At 40.5% G+C, this 17,811-nt stretch overlaps 1 protein-coding gene across 9 annotated transcripts in view; it reads left to right on the forward strand.

Annotated features, from left to right (window-relative positions):
- The window catches only part of KIF21A (kinesin family member 21A), a 98,920-nt gene that overhangs the window by 24,150 nt on the left and 56,959 nt on the right, over positions 1–17,811 (forward strand). For all 9 annotated transcript variants that reach the window (XM_060279386.2, XM_060279379.2, XM_060279381.2 and 6 more), the window contains exons 2-5: positions 5,749–5,971; positions 7,370–7,552; positions 10,605–10,754; positions 12,735–12,869. In XM_060279386.2, coding sequence (XP_060135369.2) covers positions 5,749–5,971; positions 7,370–7,552; positions 10,605–10,754; positions 12,735–12,869 — 691 coding nt within the window. The remainder of the gene's footprint in view (positions 1–5,748; positions 5,972–7,369; positions 7,553–10,604; positions 10,755–12,734; positions 12,870–17,811) is intronic.

The raw sequence follows: 17,811 nt of genomic DNA on the forward strand, positions 1-17,811 counted from the left end.
TGCTATTCAGGAATGTTCAAAAATGTAACTCAGCTCCAAGTACAGTATGGGCAAGCATGTAATTTTCAGTCTGGGCTATTTTGTGATCTTGAAATGAAGCGACATTTTCCTGCCTGTTGCATGGTGAGATTTTACCAGCTCATAGCAACATTTCAGCCCTTGCGCGAACGGCCTACTTTCTGTTTAAAAACAGAGCAGCTTCTGTTCACTTGAAATAGTCAACAATAAACTGGAAAGGGTTTTCGCCCCCTCCTGGAGTATTAAATATGTAACAATTCGCAAAAGTTGATTGACAGATCCACCAAGTGACAGGCAAAAAGGCAAAAAACAAAGCAAATGAAATGAAATGCTAGAAATTGATTGTGGGTGCTAAATGGGGTGATAAAGACATAAAGATATAGGATACAGCAAATGTTTTCTTTAGCTTCCCTGTGCTATTTCCATCTGTGGGGAGGAATCCTTAAAAAAAAACACACACACAACCCAACCACTTTGTATCTCAAAGCTGAACTATGAAAGGCATCCCTAAAGTTCTTTGAAGACTTTTGTGAAAAACTCAAGCATCCTACTTCATATGAGAGACATGAGACATGAGTTTTTCATGAGTTCACCTCCCTGACACTCACATTGCTTATTGTGAGTGAAAATTTTCAAGAGATATAAGGGGTGGCAGTCTCTAAGGTGCCATGAGCTTCTTTATATTGCTTTGCTGCTACAGTTTATTACACTGTTATACAGCCAAACAGTTATTATGACATTGCTAATGAAGCACATTAAAGTGAGCAATGCGTTGAAACGATATAGGAAGAATTTACGTGGAAATACTGGATACATTTTGCATGTGACTTGTCTGCTGTGTACGGCTTCCAAGAGAAAGTTGGGTACCTGCTTAGAGAAGATCTATTTACTTGACAGCCAACACTCGGTCTCTCTCGCTCTCCCCACCTCCTTGCTTTTTTCTTGGCAAGCAAACAAAAGAGCTTGTCAAGCAGCAAGACGATGCCATCTGTACTGAGCTGTCTGGCAGGCCATTACAAAATAGCCAAAGGATTATTTTGGGGGAAAGGGGGAGAAGAACACAGCTTGACATCCTTCCAGCTAAGGTTAGCAACTGCCCGGTGATGAAGGCAAGAGGTCCAAGGAAACCAAATCAACATATATAAATGGGTTGCCTCTAAAACTATGGTGCAGTTTAATAAGCCTGGCTCTTGTGAATTCACTTAATGGGTACAGAAGCTTGTTCTGATGAGATGTCCAGAAAAAGGATTATTAATTTAAGAAAATAAATCTTATTAAGCCAAGCCAAACCATGACAGAGACATAGGCGAACTGTTGCCAGACAAATGCAATTACTGCAAAGGTGACAGGAAAGGTTGCAAGGTTTTTAGCTGGGGCAATTAGAATAAGATCCACTATTTGACTATTGATTCAAAACCCTAAAATGTATTTTATATAACTGACTCTTTATTTCTAATCTTTGTACATCATATTATTGTTTTATTGTTATGGCCGATGGCTGACGCAAATAATGATTCCTTCATTCAATCCAATTACTCTGGTGTCAAATTTTGCTTTTAATTAAATTATTACTATTACTCCTCTTTCTCATCTGTCAATGAAAAGCAACAGCTTGTCAGTTCCCAAGTTTTGAATATAGCTCTTTAAAATAGTTTATTGTTGTTGTTGTTGTTGTTGTTAATTGAATTTATATACCGCCCTATACCCAGAGGTCTCAGGGCAGTTCACAGAACAAACAAACAAACAAACAAACAAACAAACAAACAAACTTAGGTCTATTGCAGAATGTCTAGGAATATCTAGGAATTGGTTTATTTGACCCTGTAAAACTTGCTGAAGGGACACAGGTGGCGCTGTGGGTTAAACCACAGCGCCTAGGGCTTGCCGAACAGAAGTTCAGTGGTTCGAATCCCCGCAATGGGGTGAGCTCCCGTTGCTCGGTCCCAGCTCCTGCCAACCTAGAGGTTCGATAGCACCTCAAAGTGCAAGTAGATAAATAGGTACTGCTACAGTGGGAAGGTAAACAGCGTTTCCATGTGCTGCTCTGGTTTGCCAGAAGTGGCTTTGTCATGCTGGCCACGTGACCTGGAAGCTGTACACCGGCTCCCTCGGCCAGTAACGCGAGATGAGTGTCGCAACCCCAGAGTCGGCCACGACTGGACCTAACGGTCAGGGGTCCCTTTACCTTTACTAACTTGCTGAAATAAATGTCTTTGCTAGGAACTAGCCAATAAAAATGTTATTTAAAATAAATTGTGTTTTTCCTCCCTCTGGCTTGGAAGGGGAGCTCAAAGTATACTGCAGTCTTTAAAAGTATATATACTTCTTTTAAAATTGTATTTGTAGAGATGTGAAGACCTGAAAAGCAACCTGGAAAAATGAGGATTTGTGTGTAATTAAAACAAAAACAACCCTCTCCTTTTCCCCCAGGCTCCCTTCATATCTCTTGACCTTAGTATGCCACCCAGTAACAAACATTCTCTGGGAGGTCATACAAAGTAAAAGCCATTGAAAAAAAAAAAAAATCAACAAGCAAAACTTTATCACAATAAAAGGAGAAGAGAGAGAACCACCAAAGGTGTTTGCATGAAGTTTTTCACAAGACTTTCAGCCACATAAGGTGTCACCTATCCAACTACTGCCCCCCCTGTGCCCCATCCCATCCCATCTTGGAGGGTCTTCTACCCTCAAACTGAGATTATCTGTGCATGCAAGGAACAGAAGTGAGGAGAAGCAGAAAAGCCCTGCTGTGTTGCAAAATGTTTCCTCTACTTTTCATCCAACCTGTTATGTCGTGTGATTTCAGCTCTTCGTGACGTCAGCTCAGAATAGTGATTCAGCATACTAGCAAGGAACTGCTAGGAGTCAAGTATAACAAGAACAGTCTTCTTTATTGCAGTAGGAATCTTGACTGACTGGAGGGAAAGGGTGAGCTCCTTTTATACTCTCAGGAGCAGGGGTTGGGGAAAGGATACATTTAGATTTTGGCGGGAACCTATCAGAGTGAGGATCCGAATTGTGCTAACAAGTTAATCAATAGCAACTGTCACCGCACCCATTTGAATCACCCTGGAGCGGGAAAGGTAGTTACAGGACTAGCAGAGAAACTCATGTACAATACAAACAAAGCACATAAAAAAAATAAAAAATAAATCCACGAACTAGGAAATTTTTTTTTAAAAAAGAGAACCCTAAATTATTATTTCCTAGCTGTGTTTAAAAGGGAGTGGGGAACCCAATATGTGACCTGTTTTATTTAGGAGAGTTATACTCCACTGTTCAGAGTGCTACAATTTCCCAGAGCAGTCAAAACAATGACTGAATACACATACAATGAAAATAACAATAAATAATGTTAAAAGGAGCAAAAATAAAACCATATTGCAAGATAAACTTCAGTACTTCAAAGACTCTGCGCTCCCACACAATGCCACCCAAGGGAGGAATACAACAAAAAAGACTGAATATACTATTATTATTACTCCTCCTCCTCCATCTTTCCTTTAAATAGAAGAAGTGGGGATCTTGGCAGGCATCAAGTGTATGTTTGTGTGTCTACATGGAGCCCATGGGCCCCACATTGGGGACTGAGCCCCAAACAGTCAGATTCAGAACCTGATTGATTGTGACCAAATCACTCCTCCGGTGCCACTGAGTCATTCTAAATGTTCTTCCTATGGTGTGGGAACTACTCATAGATTATTGGCAATCATGAGGATGGAAGAATGTCTAAAAGACCACCATGGGAATCATTTATACAACTATTAGTTCACAGGTGGCAAACTGATAGCAAGCTCCTCCTTCAAGTGGGCGGGTGACAGAATAAGCACCTTGGACTTGAGATTTTTTGAACGGCAATTCTTGAAACATGTTGCCACTCCCAAGTTACTACTGGCATAAATCATGGGTGATGTTTTGTAGAGTAGACTTGTAGGAGGGAGAAATCACTTGCACTATAAAATTACATGAATGTTTATATTGGCACAGTAGACTTCCGTATTGTAAATTTGTTTCCCTACTGGACAGGTTGTCAGAGCATGTTTTTTTAAAAAAATATTGTTCCCTTAAGAATAGTCATAAATGGTTCTTTCAGTTTCATCATGTACTGCAGGTTTTGCTCAGGACATGTGCTAACTTTGTCTACTTGGAAAGGGATTAAATTGACAATAGTATTATAAATAAACTATTGTATGGGCTGTCATGATGTGTGGTATGAAACCTTGTAGTTGTGAAGCTTTTATTGTTGGATCTTCTGGTGTGGTGTTTTGTGTGTGTGTGTGTGTATGTGTGTATAAAATTTGGAGGTGAAATTAAGGGAAAGGGAACTGCATTATATTGTTCTAACTCCCAATGTAAGATTGCTCTGACCTTTTACCCAACATAGGGCTCAAACCCATGACCTTGATATTAAGAGTCTTATGATCTAGCAACTGAGCTTGGTGGGTGAAACCCCAGACTTCTTTAAATGTGCTGTTTTACATTCAATCTTAGGTAAATTCAGAATAATTTCTTTGGTGCCCCTTGTGTGATTGGCATTTGATTCATTGTGTTTTAGTATCAGAAGGGTGTTCGTACTCAAAACCACCTAGCTTGTATCAGATTTTGAAATGGTGGTGGTAAGTTTCAAACCACATGTTGAAGGCAAATGCATGCAGTGAAGTCACTTCCAATAGTTTTTCACAAAAAGGAGCCACTGGGAGCTGCAATTTTTGAGTGAAAGTGTGGTTTAACACACACACACACACACACACACACACACACACACACACACACACACACACTGGTGGCAGTCCTAAGCAGAATTGCAGCCTACTGAAGTTGTGTCTTAAATAAAAACATACCTGTGTGTGACAAGTTGTTTGCCCAGAAGTTACCATGAATTCCACTTGGGTTCTTGTGGAAACAAGTAACTTTCTAAATGGTAGCAAAAAAGAAAAGAAAAAGTCTTATGCTCATATTTGGATTAACGTCTGTTAGGATTTTCACAAATAATGAGAAAACTAGGTTGTTGTTTTTGTGCTGCTTGGGAGATGAAACGGGCCCTTGTTAGCTTAGTGCTGCACCATATAATCCAAGATAGAATAACCTCCTCTTAAACTATTGAGCATCTGGGGTCTACTTGTTTAAAATAATAATAATAATAATTTGTTTTTACCCTGCCGTGGGGCATAGGCTTTTAAAATTAAATTGAAATAATCTCCCTTCTATTCTTGTTACCATAGTAGGTCTATTCAAGTCAATGTTGTTATCTTTGGCAGTCTTCTCCGGTTCAAAAATAATGTGGATATATTGGGCCTGATTGTTCTGCCATGGTTTTTTTCTTTGGCTGATTTTTGTAAGTTGTTAATTACCGGTTATATGCCAGCTCACTCAGAAATCCCAGTGACTTCAATACAAATGGAACTGTAATCTTAGAATACAATCAGGCCAACTTGAAAAGGACAATGTCACCTTGGAGACTTGAGTACCACTTCCGTTCCAGAACACATGGTACAGCAGAAAGGGTACATAATGGTGGTTGTTTTTGTCCTTAAATATTAAGTAGACTGTCCTTTCCATTGGTCCAGGTGAATGGTGAGTATTCTGCGCGACCTCAGTCCCTCTTGGGCATATCTGATTTAAATTTATTGGGGGACTCTTGAAATAAGAAGTGTTAAGTTGTGTTCTGTTCCAATGATGTAATATTTGACATTTTATTTCTCCTCCTCCAACCCCCGGCCCCCACCCTAGAATCAGACCTCAACTAGCCAAAGAGAAGATTGAAGGATGCCATATCTGCACATCTGTCACACCTGGAGAACCTCAAGTGTTCCTGGGAAAAGATAAGGCCTTCACCTTTGATTATGTATTTGATATTGAATCCCAGCAAGAAGATATCTATATACAGTGCATAGAAAAACTGATTGAAGGCTGCTTTGAAGGATACAATGCTACCGTGTTTGCTTATGGGCAGGTAAACTTTACGAATGTTTTCAAACAATGTTCTGATTTTTTTTAAAAAAAATTAAAGCTGCTCGTAAGGAATATTTGTAATAATTCAAGCAGGTATGCTTGAATTTCAAGCAGGCATGCTTGAGTTCAACCTTTTAGTAGAGGTGAAAACAAATAGATTTCAACATGGGGGAATTATCAAGATTTCAAGGCTCATTTTTGTGTATATTTAAAACAGTGGTGTATTTTTAAGCAGGTGCAGAGCAGTACATTTGAAGCAGAAGGTGCTCAGAAATGCAGTGCCTTCAGCTTGAATTACAGTGGCCTCGTATTCTAATAGGTCTGTTCAAAAGGGGATGTGTCCCACTCAGATTGGATTTGTATCCCATCCTTTCCTCTTCACTTTTGTCCCTCCTCTCCCCATTTGGCATAAATGCTGTTTCAATATAGCCAATAGGATGATGAGAGCATTTTAGTATCTGGAGTTGCGACAAGTTAGCCACCCCAGCTCAAATGACTTGACTGATGGTTATCTCTGTTATCAGTACGTATTGGGATATCAAGTTGTGTTCTTTTTATCTTTTCTTCCCGGCAGTCTCCTATCCATCCAGGCACTGACCAGGCAGATTCACATTTGTCATTAATTAAATTTGTATACCACCCTTTATCTGAAGATCACAGGGCGGCTCAATACAAAACGATAATTCAAAATACTGTACATAATAAAACAAAAACAAGTTATGAGTTTTCCTCCCAGGGGTTTTCAATTACCTTCCAGTGTTTTGGGATCTGCTAGTGTAGGGCAGGCAGGCAGGCAGCCCCATGTTGCCTAAGCAACTTGTGTTGTTCTCTTGTTTGGTCCTGATGCTTTGACACCTGACGGACTACTAGAATGAGGAGATGGTGGGTTTGAAGTTCCAGTGGTTGGCTGCCTTCTTAGAGCATTATTTTCTTACAGTGTGTTACTTAACACACCCTTTTCTTCATATTAAGTTTATCATGACATAATCTACCCAATAACCCAGTTTTCATTTTTCTTTTTAACCACTGCAAAACGTTGGAAAATATGTTTTATGGATAGGAAGCCAGTCTGTTCCTCCTTCAGCTAGTAGGACTCTTCCAGAAGTGTCACCTTTGACATCACTTGTTTCCGGGGGGGGGGGGTTAGATCCTCATCTCCATTCATTATGTAATTTTGCAGTCCAGGTGTTTTTATGCCATCCAAATGCTGTAGAGATCTTACTTTTTTCCTGAGACAACCTATTTAGAAAGTTGTAAAGTAAGCTGGTGGAGTCAGAAGTCTTTTTGATCAGCAATAGAGTGATTTTTGTTTTGTTTTGTTATTTGACCATATATTAAGATGTATACGATAAACATTATTTAGTTGCACATTTAATTATGTTTTGTCTCTTAAATTTAGACAGGAGCCGGTAAAACATACACCATGGGGACTGGATTTGATGTTAACATAATGGAAGAGGAACAGGGCATTATACCACGAGCTGTAAAACACCTGTATAAATGTATTGAAGGAAAAACACATGCAGCTATTCAACAAGGGGTTCCACCTCCAGAATTTAAAGTGAATGCTCAGTTCTTAGAGGTAAGCTTTCACAGTAATAATTATTTCCCCCATGTAGCAAAAAAATTGGGAGATCCTAATCACAATATATTCCATTCTGATTGGCACGGAGGTAAATTTTAAATCTGTTTCGTCAACATACAATTTAAATATTGCAGAAAACCCAATGGAATGAATTGTGGCAATATATTTATTATTATTTTATGTATTTTAGGCAGGAGGAATGGCAGGGAAGTTGAGATTTGCTTATCTTATGTTAGAAATCTAAGTTTTGGAACATCGTAAAATTATAGTGTTGCAAACTATTTAACACCCACACTAAGGGAGGATAGAGAGGACATTTTGCCCATTTCCCTAAAGCTCAGATGATTTATGACGCCTGATTCAAAGCCTAGAAAACATGTTTTATTAATTGAGGTCAGTAAGATCACCCCTCTCTTGGTGTTGTTGAATAAAACCAATGAACTGTGTTTGCCACTTTTACATTTGCAATTCTAATGTGAGTTATTTTTTAAATGCCCTTCTGACTTAGGGTTTAGCAACAGCAGAGTAACTAAGTTACAGATGCTTGAATTCCGACACCGGCAATTATTGCTGGACTGCTGTTGGCATTTCTGCCAAAATATTAACCAAATGCATTACTGTATGGAGTTGGACTAGTCTATACCTGTTGCTCTTGACCTAAGGATACTGGATTAAAGCTTTCTGGCTAATATTTGTCCAGAGGAACATATTGCAAACTGCACAGTATAAAGGCAGCCCCTTCGTTCCCCTTAATTTGGACTTTGTTTTCCAAACACTTAGATAGTTAAACAGTTGCTTTTTTTTTGGAAGGGTTCTGATAGTTTGTAAGCAAAACAAAGCCATTTTTAGTGACTTTGGACTTTCAGTGCATCTTCAGCTGATAATTGTAGAATGTTTATACTTACTGTTTCCAAACATACATTCTATGTATTTTAACAAAAACGTCTGTCAATAAATGTTTCTGTGATATATTTTAAAATACAGAGGTGCGTATAACTTTGTGCAGAAAAAGAAGCCTTGGAGGAGTGCTTAATTTTTTTTATTTAAAAAAGCATTTACAGTGCTGCCAATTTTTTTAAAAAGAGGCACTCTTCATAGAAATATGGGCAAACAAGGAAGAAGATGAAGTTGTATCCCTACCTGTACAGTAGCTAACAGGTCTGACAAGTTTAAGTACTAGTTAGATGATATAATGAGTGATGCAATCTCTTTACTTCTAGGAACCAAGTATGTGTAAAACAATATCCTCTTTCACCGTAAAACACTAAATATATCCAAGCTTTCAGTTTTTAGATACTTTTCATTGCATCGACAGATTAAACTGTTGCCAGCTAATTATGCAGTATAAACCCTGCTGAATCGTGTTTTCAATATTGCCTTAGTACTGCTAATTGGAAGAATCCCAAAATCAAGTGTCTCATTCTGAAAGGTGTCTGAAAGGTGCTGGTCCTCATGTAACATGCATGGCAAATCTGCTTGTTGAAAGTCAGAACAAGATTGCATTAAATGCCTCTCTGAGGGTTAGCGAATAAACATTGGCTAGGAAAGTTGTTCCGTTATGCAGTCAGTGACTGGTTATGGAAATTCTCCTCCTGCTTCATTTCCCATGCAAAGGCCCAGAAGAGCATTTGCATCCTTGCACCGTTCTCTGGGGAAACATGCATACAGTGGTACCTCGGTTTATGAACACAATTGGTTCCGGAAGTCTGTTCATAAACTGAAGCGTTCATAAACTGAAGCGAACTTTCCCATTGAAAGTAATGGAAAGTGGATTAATCCGTTCCAGACGGTCCGCGGAGTAACCGTTCATAAACTGAAGCGAACTTTTCCATTGAAAGTAATGGAAAGTGGATTAATCCGTTCCAGACGGATCCGTGAAGTACTTAAACTGAAGCGTTCATAAACTGAAACATGGGTGTAATTGGTTCCGGAAGTCTGTTCATGAACTGAAGCGTTCATAAACTGAAGCGAACTTTCCCATTAAAAGTAATGGAAAGTGAATTAATCCGTTCCAGATGGGTCCGCGGCGTTCATAAACCGAAAATTCATAAACCGAGGTGTTCATAAACCGAGGTTCTACTGTACTGTATATAGAAAGATTCCAGAATACAAAGGAACTGAAGAATCTCACTGAAAGCATTATCTCCCTTCCCTTCAGCCTTATCAAATCTCTATTAATGCCTTGCTACCGTGCATCATCATAACCACAATATTGTTCTGATGTTGTTTTCTCCCTTGCCCTTAGAGGGTTTAGCTCTCATGGTCAGATACTATCCTGCATACAAATCAATGTGGGTTCCCATGTTCAATTTGATTATTTCTCAGGCAAGAGGTAGTGGGAGTGACATGGAAGCAAACCTCTGCCCCCTCACCTCCAATACTACAGTCAGTCAAGTGTAATATCTTAACAGGACCTGTATTCTTTTGGAAATTTGGCACTACCAAACTTTCACCAGTTGTTTCAGAGTGAGTTTAGGAAAACTGGAGATGGGAAACACTTAATAGAATAAAAACGGAGAGAAATGTGGAATAGTGCAACTTGCTCCCCATTCTGCACTAAGAAGCAACTTTTCGCAGATAAGCAAAATGCTCAGGAAATTTGAGGGACAAATGTGATGGTACCCCAGACCTGGGCAGGAGCTATGGCACCAACACCCTCCCACCCACCCCTTACTTGGTAGTCAATGCTACTCACAGTAAACCCACTGATGTCAATGGATGTGGCTAACTTAGGTTAATGGATTTCAGTTGGTCTATTCTGTGTAGGATTTACTTAAATATAAGCCTGTGTCATTTTCTAAACACTGCTCAGCCTGCTGCAACATAGCATATATTTCTCCTGCTCACAATGTCTTGAACTATTTTCTGTAATTCCATTAGCAAACTTTGTCATTGTTGGCCAGTCATGTTTTTGGACAATGACTATACCCAGCAGCCATGATAGGGAAAACTGTGTCTTAATTATTTTGGTCAAACCACAGAACATCTTGAATTTTATGTTAACTATATTTTCCTTGCTGATATTGGCCTCTTTTTTCTTTCAAATTAGCTTTACAATGAAGAAGTACTTGACCTTTTCGACACAACGCGTGACATGGATTCAAAGAACAAAAAATCAAACATAAAAATCCACGAAGATTCAGCGGGTGGAATATACACGGTGGGGGTCACAACACGGACTGTAAATTCAGAATCTGAGGTAATATTTTTATTCTCAATGAAAATGAGATAGCTTTTGTAAAAGAACATACTACTGTGTGTGTGTCTATTTTTCAATATAAAGTGGTACCTCGACTTGCGAAGACGATCCGTTCCGCGGTGCTCTTCGTAAGTCGAAGTCATCGGTTGTCGAAGCGCCCATTCTGCGCATGCGCGGACAAGACTTCCGGGTTTGCCGACTTCAGAAGTCGAAACCTTCGGAAGTCGAGTCATTCGGATGTTGAGGTACCACTGTAGATACAGATATAGATATTCTTCCTTTCCACTCAGGGGCTCAAGACAGCATGCATGATTTCGCCCTCCCCCTTCCCTTTATCCTTGCAGCAACCCTGAGTGGTAGGTTCCTGGTAGGAACTTGGAGCTCCCTGGTTATAGTTTCAGTTTAATTGCTACACCACATTGGCCCTTGCCCAAGAACAGGGTTAGTAATACAGGTGACTCCCCACTTACACGGGGGTTACGTTCCAGGCCCCCGCACGCATAAGTGAAAGAGATAAAAGAAAGGCATAATTTCTGCTATCTTTGATTTGTAAGTGGTTAAACCACTGAGCCTAGGGCTTGCTGATCAGAAGGTCGGCGGTTCGAATCCCTGTGACGGGGTGAGCTCCCGTTGCTTGGTCCCAGCTCCTGCCAACCTAGCAGTTCGAAAGCACATCAAAATGCAAGTAGATAAATAGGAACCGCTACAGCGGGAAGGTAAACGGCGTTTCCATGTGCTGCTCTGGTTTGCCAGAAGCGGCTTTGTCATGCTGGCCACATGACCTGGAAGCTGTACGCCGGCTCCCTCGGCCAATAATGCGAGATGAGCGCGCAACACCAGAGTCGGTCACGACTGGACCTAATGGTCAGGGGTCCCTTTACCTTTTCCTTTTTAGCTGGGATTTCAATCTAAATTACTTTCTGGATGACCTCATAGAAACATGGCTTCCATTTCTTAAATGCTTGGACTCATGGAACCAATGCATCAAGACCATTGTGCCTCGATTCAAAATGTGCTTTGTAACATAAAATGGAATAGTGCCCCTTCTGTAATGGTTACTTTGTACTTTCCGACAATGTCTATAACCCAAAATTTAAGTGCTAGTTATTCCTTGCTATTTTAAAAACTAATAATAACCATTTGGACCTTCAAATGAAATGATGCAGCATGGAATACCCCTGTTCACAGTGTCAGCCAGCCATCATTCCATTTCTCCCCTTTCAGTCAGTTGATATTCTACTAAGAATGCTCTGTCTTCATACATGTGTTTAAGGTTCTTCTACACCTTCCCATGCCCCATTTCTCCCCTAAATATGTTTCTCTGCATGACTGGTGCCATTTTGGTTGCGTAACGTTCCACAGTTAGAACGAGAAAAAAAAAATTTTTTAAAAGTATGCTTCTTATCAGTGCACACAAGTACAAATGCAGGCTAGTTAAGCTTAATAATAATAATAATAATAATAATAATAATAATAATAATAAGCTTTATACCCCACCCATCAGGCTGGGTTTCCCCAGCCACTCTGGGCAGCTTCCAACAAAATATTAAAATACAATAGTCTGTTAAAAGCTTCCCTAAACAGGGCTGCCTTCAGATGTCTTCTATAGTCTGGTAGTTGTTTTTCTCTTTGACATCTGGTGGGAGGGCGTTCCACAGGGCGGGTGCCACTACCGAGAAGGCCTTCTGCCTGGTTCCCTGTAACTTGGCTTCTTGCAGTGAGGGAACTGCCAGAAGGCCCTCAGCGCTGGACCTCAGTGTCCGGGCGGAACGATGGGAGTGGAGACGCTCCTTCAGGTATACTTGACCGAGGCTGTTTAGGGCTTTAAAGCTCAGCACCAACACTTTGAATTGTGCTCGGAAACATACTGGGAGCCAATATAGATCTTTCAAGACCGGTGTGTGTGTGTGTGTGTGTGTGTGTGTGTGTGTGTGTAGGTTTAATTTCAGCCATATATTGTTTTTCCCACCATTTGTGCAGATGATGCAGTGTTTGAAGCTGGGCGCTTTATCTCGAACCACTGCCAGCACTCAGATGAATGTTCAGAGCTCACGTTCACACGCCATCTTCACTGTCCATTTGTGTCAAACGAGAGTTTGCCCTCCAATTGATGCAGTATGTATTATGCTATTTCTGTCTTGAAAAAGATCAATAACCCTGCAGCGTGTGTGTACCCAGGAGGAATATCTTGTATTAGAGTAATAGCCGAAACTGATTTTCTTGGTCCACCTTCTTAAATTATACTGCTTGGTGTGGGAATTGTTGCAGTGGGATGTTAGAGTAAAAGGAGATCCTGGTTTTGTAGTTCCTGCTCATGCCACCTTTGCCCTTTTTGTATGGAGATGGCAATATTTTATTTTGTATGCAATATTGGCTCTTTCCATATAGCCCAGGGCCTCTCAGGATTCTGGTGGTACAAGAAAGAAACAACAGTGTTGCAGTAATAAGATACGAGGCCTGGTTAATTCAAAGGTCCACCTACATTTAAACAGGGTTGCCATCCTTTCGTTTATAATATTTAAATAACTTACACTTAAAATCAAATTGATTGAGATGTTCACCTGCTGCCATAGCAACAAATCTGCCTTGGTCGCTACAGACACCAACCACCCTACACTGTAGGTCTCGGGTCTAAATATCACACATATTTGACAGTTACATTCTCACATATTGTGGGATTAGAGCAGGGGTCAGCAAACCTTTTCAGCAGGGGGCCGGTCCACTGTCCCTTAGGCCTTGTGGGGGGCCGGACTATATTTTGAAAAAAAATATGGACAAATTCCTATGCCCCACAAATAACCCAGAGATGCATTTTAAATAAAAGGACACATTCTACTCATGTAGAATGCTGATTCCCGGACCGTCCGCGGGCTGGATTTAGAAGGCAATTGGGCTGCATCCGGCCCCCGGGTCTTAGTTTGGGGACCCCTGGATTTTGTTTTGTTGGGACGTTAAAAGTGGTGTTGTGCGTTTGGGTTCCAGTTTCCGCCTGCAGGAATGGCGGACCTGTTTTCCATCCCTCTGACCTTCGTAAGGAATTTGGCGGTTGCTAGGGGAGTAAATGGCAACCCCCTACCCTCTCCGGGGGTTACGGAGAGGGGCCGCTGGCCCGCGATGCCCCCAGACCCACTCCGACTGTTTATGGAGTGGGGGGAGCTTGGGCTGAAGCACTTACGAGGGCCAGGACTCCCGGACGCTAATCTGCATGGCGGGGATTTCCATGATTAAAGAAGATAATTAGGCTTAAATCTATGGACATACTTCAGAAGGAGGGGCAGAAGTGCTGTTTACTGCCGAGAAATCTATGCTGCTGAGGGTGAGGAGTTAAAGGCTGTATTTCATCTGGAAGAAGAATTGATGGGGACGGAGCGATAAGGGAAGCGAGTCTTTTTTATTTTTTTTCATATGAGTTACTTCGTACCTTCCCAGACGTGATGTCCTGGCTTGTTTGGAGTGAAAGAGAAGCAAAAGACTGTGTGAGTTGAACTTTATAAACTGTTGTTATTGAGCATATTTTTTGAAGATGAGGAGTTGTTGACGAGAAAAGCCCCCCTCTAGTTGGATGGGAGGAGTGCCTGGACGCGTTCGGAGGATTTATGAGTTGTGATGCACTTTGAATTGGAGCAGCGACCTGAAGCTAAGTTCAGCTATAGGGCAAGGAGATCCATTAATTTACCAAGAGTCTATGCATGGTGTGAGGTCTGGTTCTTCTGCCTGGAAAAGCTGTAAATTTTATAAAGATCGTTAATCTATGAGAGAAAACGAAAGTGATTTGAGTTTTTTTAAGATGGCGCTGCTTCGTGTTGAGAGTCGACGCAATAGGGACGCTCCAGACCAAGAAGATTTATGGGGAGGTTGGACTGATTAACTCACACAGGAGAAAGAACATTTGTGAAACTTTGTTTGACATTTATCTCAGCAGCTGGGAAATAATCGGTTGAAAGAGGAAAACATCTATGTGACTGTAAGGGAAAGATCTGGATTATTATGAACTCGGAGAGACGATTTGAACTTTAGAAAAAAGACGGCAGTGGACGGTTGCGAGGAATCCCCAATTTCTTGAAGCATGGGAACCCAAAAAATTTTTCTAGATGATTTGGCATAACATTTGATTGATATATATGTGTATAATTTGAAATAAAGAATGTGATATAATTGGTTTTAATTGGAAAAATTAATAAAAATATATTATTATTTTTTAAAAAGTGGTGGTGTGCGTTTAAAGTTGTGTGTGTTTGTGTAAGGAAAGTATATTTACACTTAAAACTTTCATAGCCTAAAGCTTAGCGCACTAAGAAATAATTGGCCCCTGTTCTTGATGTTTCTGGTGTCTTTATAGGAGTTCTAAAGGTTCTAAATACTGTATTTATTATAAAGTGTTATGTTAGGAATAGGCAAGTACAGAACGCTTTTGGTTTAAATTACATTGTGACCATGAGCAGTATCAGTCCTTCAGTGTTTCAGCTTCCTTTTTAAAAGCGATTTAATTTGATTTGAAAACATGTGAAGTATGCTTATTAGAAGGATTTGCTTTGCTTCCAAAATATATTATCCATCCATGCATGTAGGCATATGTTTGAAGTTGTGAACCTTGGTTTTAATTGGCTTTAAAATTGAAAGTATGCATTTAAAATGAAAATGGGGTGGTCATAGGAGCGGAAAGCCTTTGACTTGCTTTCTGCTGAGTTAATAGAAAAAGAAAGCTGTTTGCCATTATGAGCATATTTTCCTCAAGCACTTTTGTTGATATACTGGAAATGTTTCAGCTACGTGAAAACTGTAGTGTGCTTATGACAACAGATGCCAGGATAATTTTATATTTTTGTCATTTATCCTCTTGAGTTCTGTACGTACAAAAATCCTTTCACTTAAAGAAAAAATAATTCATGCTAATAACAAATGTTTGCTAAAAATTTCATTGACAGTATCAAGATTGTAGATTCTGGGACCTATTAATTGTTATGTAGAAGTGGTTTTATGAGGTTATACTTTTATTGCCTGGAGTTTGATCCTTCTGTTCTGAAACATTAATGGACAACTCACCTTTTCCCCCTCTACTGGTAACTGGAAATATTACAGGGTCTCTTTTTCCTAAGGATGGGATTTTTTTTTTAAGAGTTGAAGGTGGTTTGGAAGAGTCCCATTGTTGCTTCAGATCCAATAGACATTATAGCTTTTTGCAACAATGCAAAACACTTTTTTACCCAGAGGCAAGTGTAGGTGACATGTGCAAACTGTAAAAATTGTTTTTAATGTAAACCTTCAGCTTAGGATATGGCTCTAGTTTAGGAGTCCGGTTAATGAGGATTTGTTGTTGTTGTTGTTTAGTCGTTTAGTCGTGTCCGACTCTTCGTGACCCCATGGACCATAGCACGCCAGGCACTCCTGTCTTGCACTGCCTCCCGTAGTTTGGTCAAACTCATGTTCGTAGCTTCGAGAACACTGTCCAACCATCTTGTCCTCTGTCGTCCCCTTCTCCTAGTGCCCTCAATCTTTCCCAACATCAGGGTCTTTTCCAAGGATTCTTCTCTTCTCATGAGGTGGCCAAAGTATTGGAGCCTCAGCTTCACGATCTGTCCTTCCAGGGAGCACTCAGGGCTGATTTCCTTAAGAATTGATAGGTTTGATCTTCTAGCAGTCCATGGGACTCTCAAGTGTCTCCTCCAGCACCATAATTCAAAAGCATCAATTCTTCGGCGATCAGCCTTCTTTATGGTCCAGCTCTCACTTCCATACATCACTACTGGGAAAACCATAGCTTTAACTATACGGACCTTTGTCGGCAAGGTGATGTCTCTGCTTTTTAAGATGCTGTCTAGGTTTGTCATTGCTTTTCTCCCAAGAAGCAGGCGTCTTTTAATTTCGTGACTGCTGTCACCATCTGCAGTGATCAAGGAGCCCAAGAAAGTAAAATCTCTCACTGCCTCCATTTCTTCCCCTTCTATTTGCCAGGAGGTGATGGGACCAGTGGCCATGATCTTGGTTTTTTTTGATGTTGAGCTTCAGACCATATTTTGCGCTCTCCTCTTTCACCCTCATTAAAAGGTTCTTTAATTCCTCCTCACTTTCTGCCATCAAGGTTGTGTCATCTGCATATCTGAGGTTGTTGATATTTCTTCCGGCAATCTTAATTCCTGCTTGGGATTCATCTAGTCCAGCCTTTCGCATGATGAATTCTGCATATAAGTTAAATAAGCAGGGAGACAATATACAACCTTGTCGTACTCCTTTCCCAATTTTGAACCAATCAGTTGTTCCATATCCAGTTCTAACTGTAGCTTCTTGTCCCACATAGAGATTTCTCAGGAGACAGATGAGGTGATCAGGCACTCCCATTTCTTTAAGAACTTGCCATAGTTTGCTGTGGTCGACACAGTCAAAGGCTTTTGCATAGTCAATGAAGCAGAAGTAGACGTTTTTCTGGAACTCTCTAGCTTTCTCCATAATCCAGCGCATGTTTGCTATTTGGTCTCTGGTTCCTCTGCCCTTTCGAAATCCAGCTTGCACTTCTGGGAGTTCTCGGTCCACATACTGCCTAAGCCTGCCTTGTAGAATTTTAAGCATAACCTTGCTAGCGTGTGAAATGAGCGCAATTGTGCGGTAGTTGGAGCATTCTTTGGCACTGCCCTTCTTTGGAATTGGGATGTAGACTGATCTTCTCCAATCCTCTGGCCATTGCTGAGTTTTCCAAACTTGCTGGCATATTGGGTGTAGCACCTTAACAGCATCATCTTTTAAAATTTTAAATAGTTCAGCTGGAATATCATCACTTCCACTGGCTTTGTTATTAGCAGTGCTTTCTAAGGCCCATTTGACTTCACTCTCCAAGATGTCTGGCTCAAGGTCAGCAACCACACTACCTGGGGTGTACGAGACCTCCATATCTTTCTGGTATAATTCCTCTGTGTATTCTTGCCACCTCTTCTTGATGTCTTCTGCTTCTGTTAGGTCCTTACCACTTTTGTCCTTGATTATGGTAATCTTTGTACGAAATGTTCCTTTCATATCTCCAATTTTCTTGAACAGATCTCTGGTTTTCCCCATTCTATTGTTTTCC

This window comes from Zootoca vivipara, chromosome 9 (genome assembly GCF_965207765.1).
Source record: "Zootoca vivipara chromosome 9, rZooViv2.hap1.1, whole genome shotgun sequence".
Classification (NCBI taxonomy): domain Eukaryota; kingdom Metazoa; phylum Chordata; class Lepidosauria; order Squamata; family Lacertidae; genus Zootoca; species Zootoca vivipara.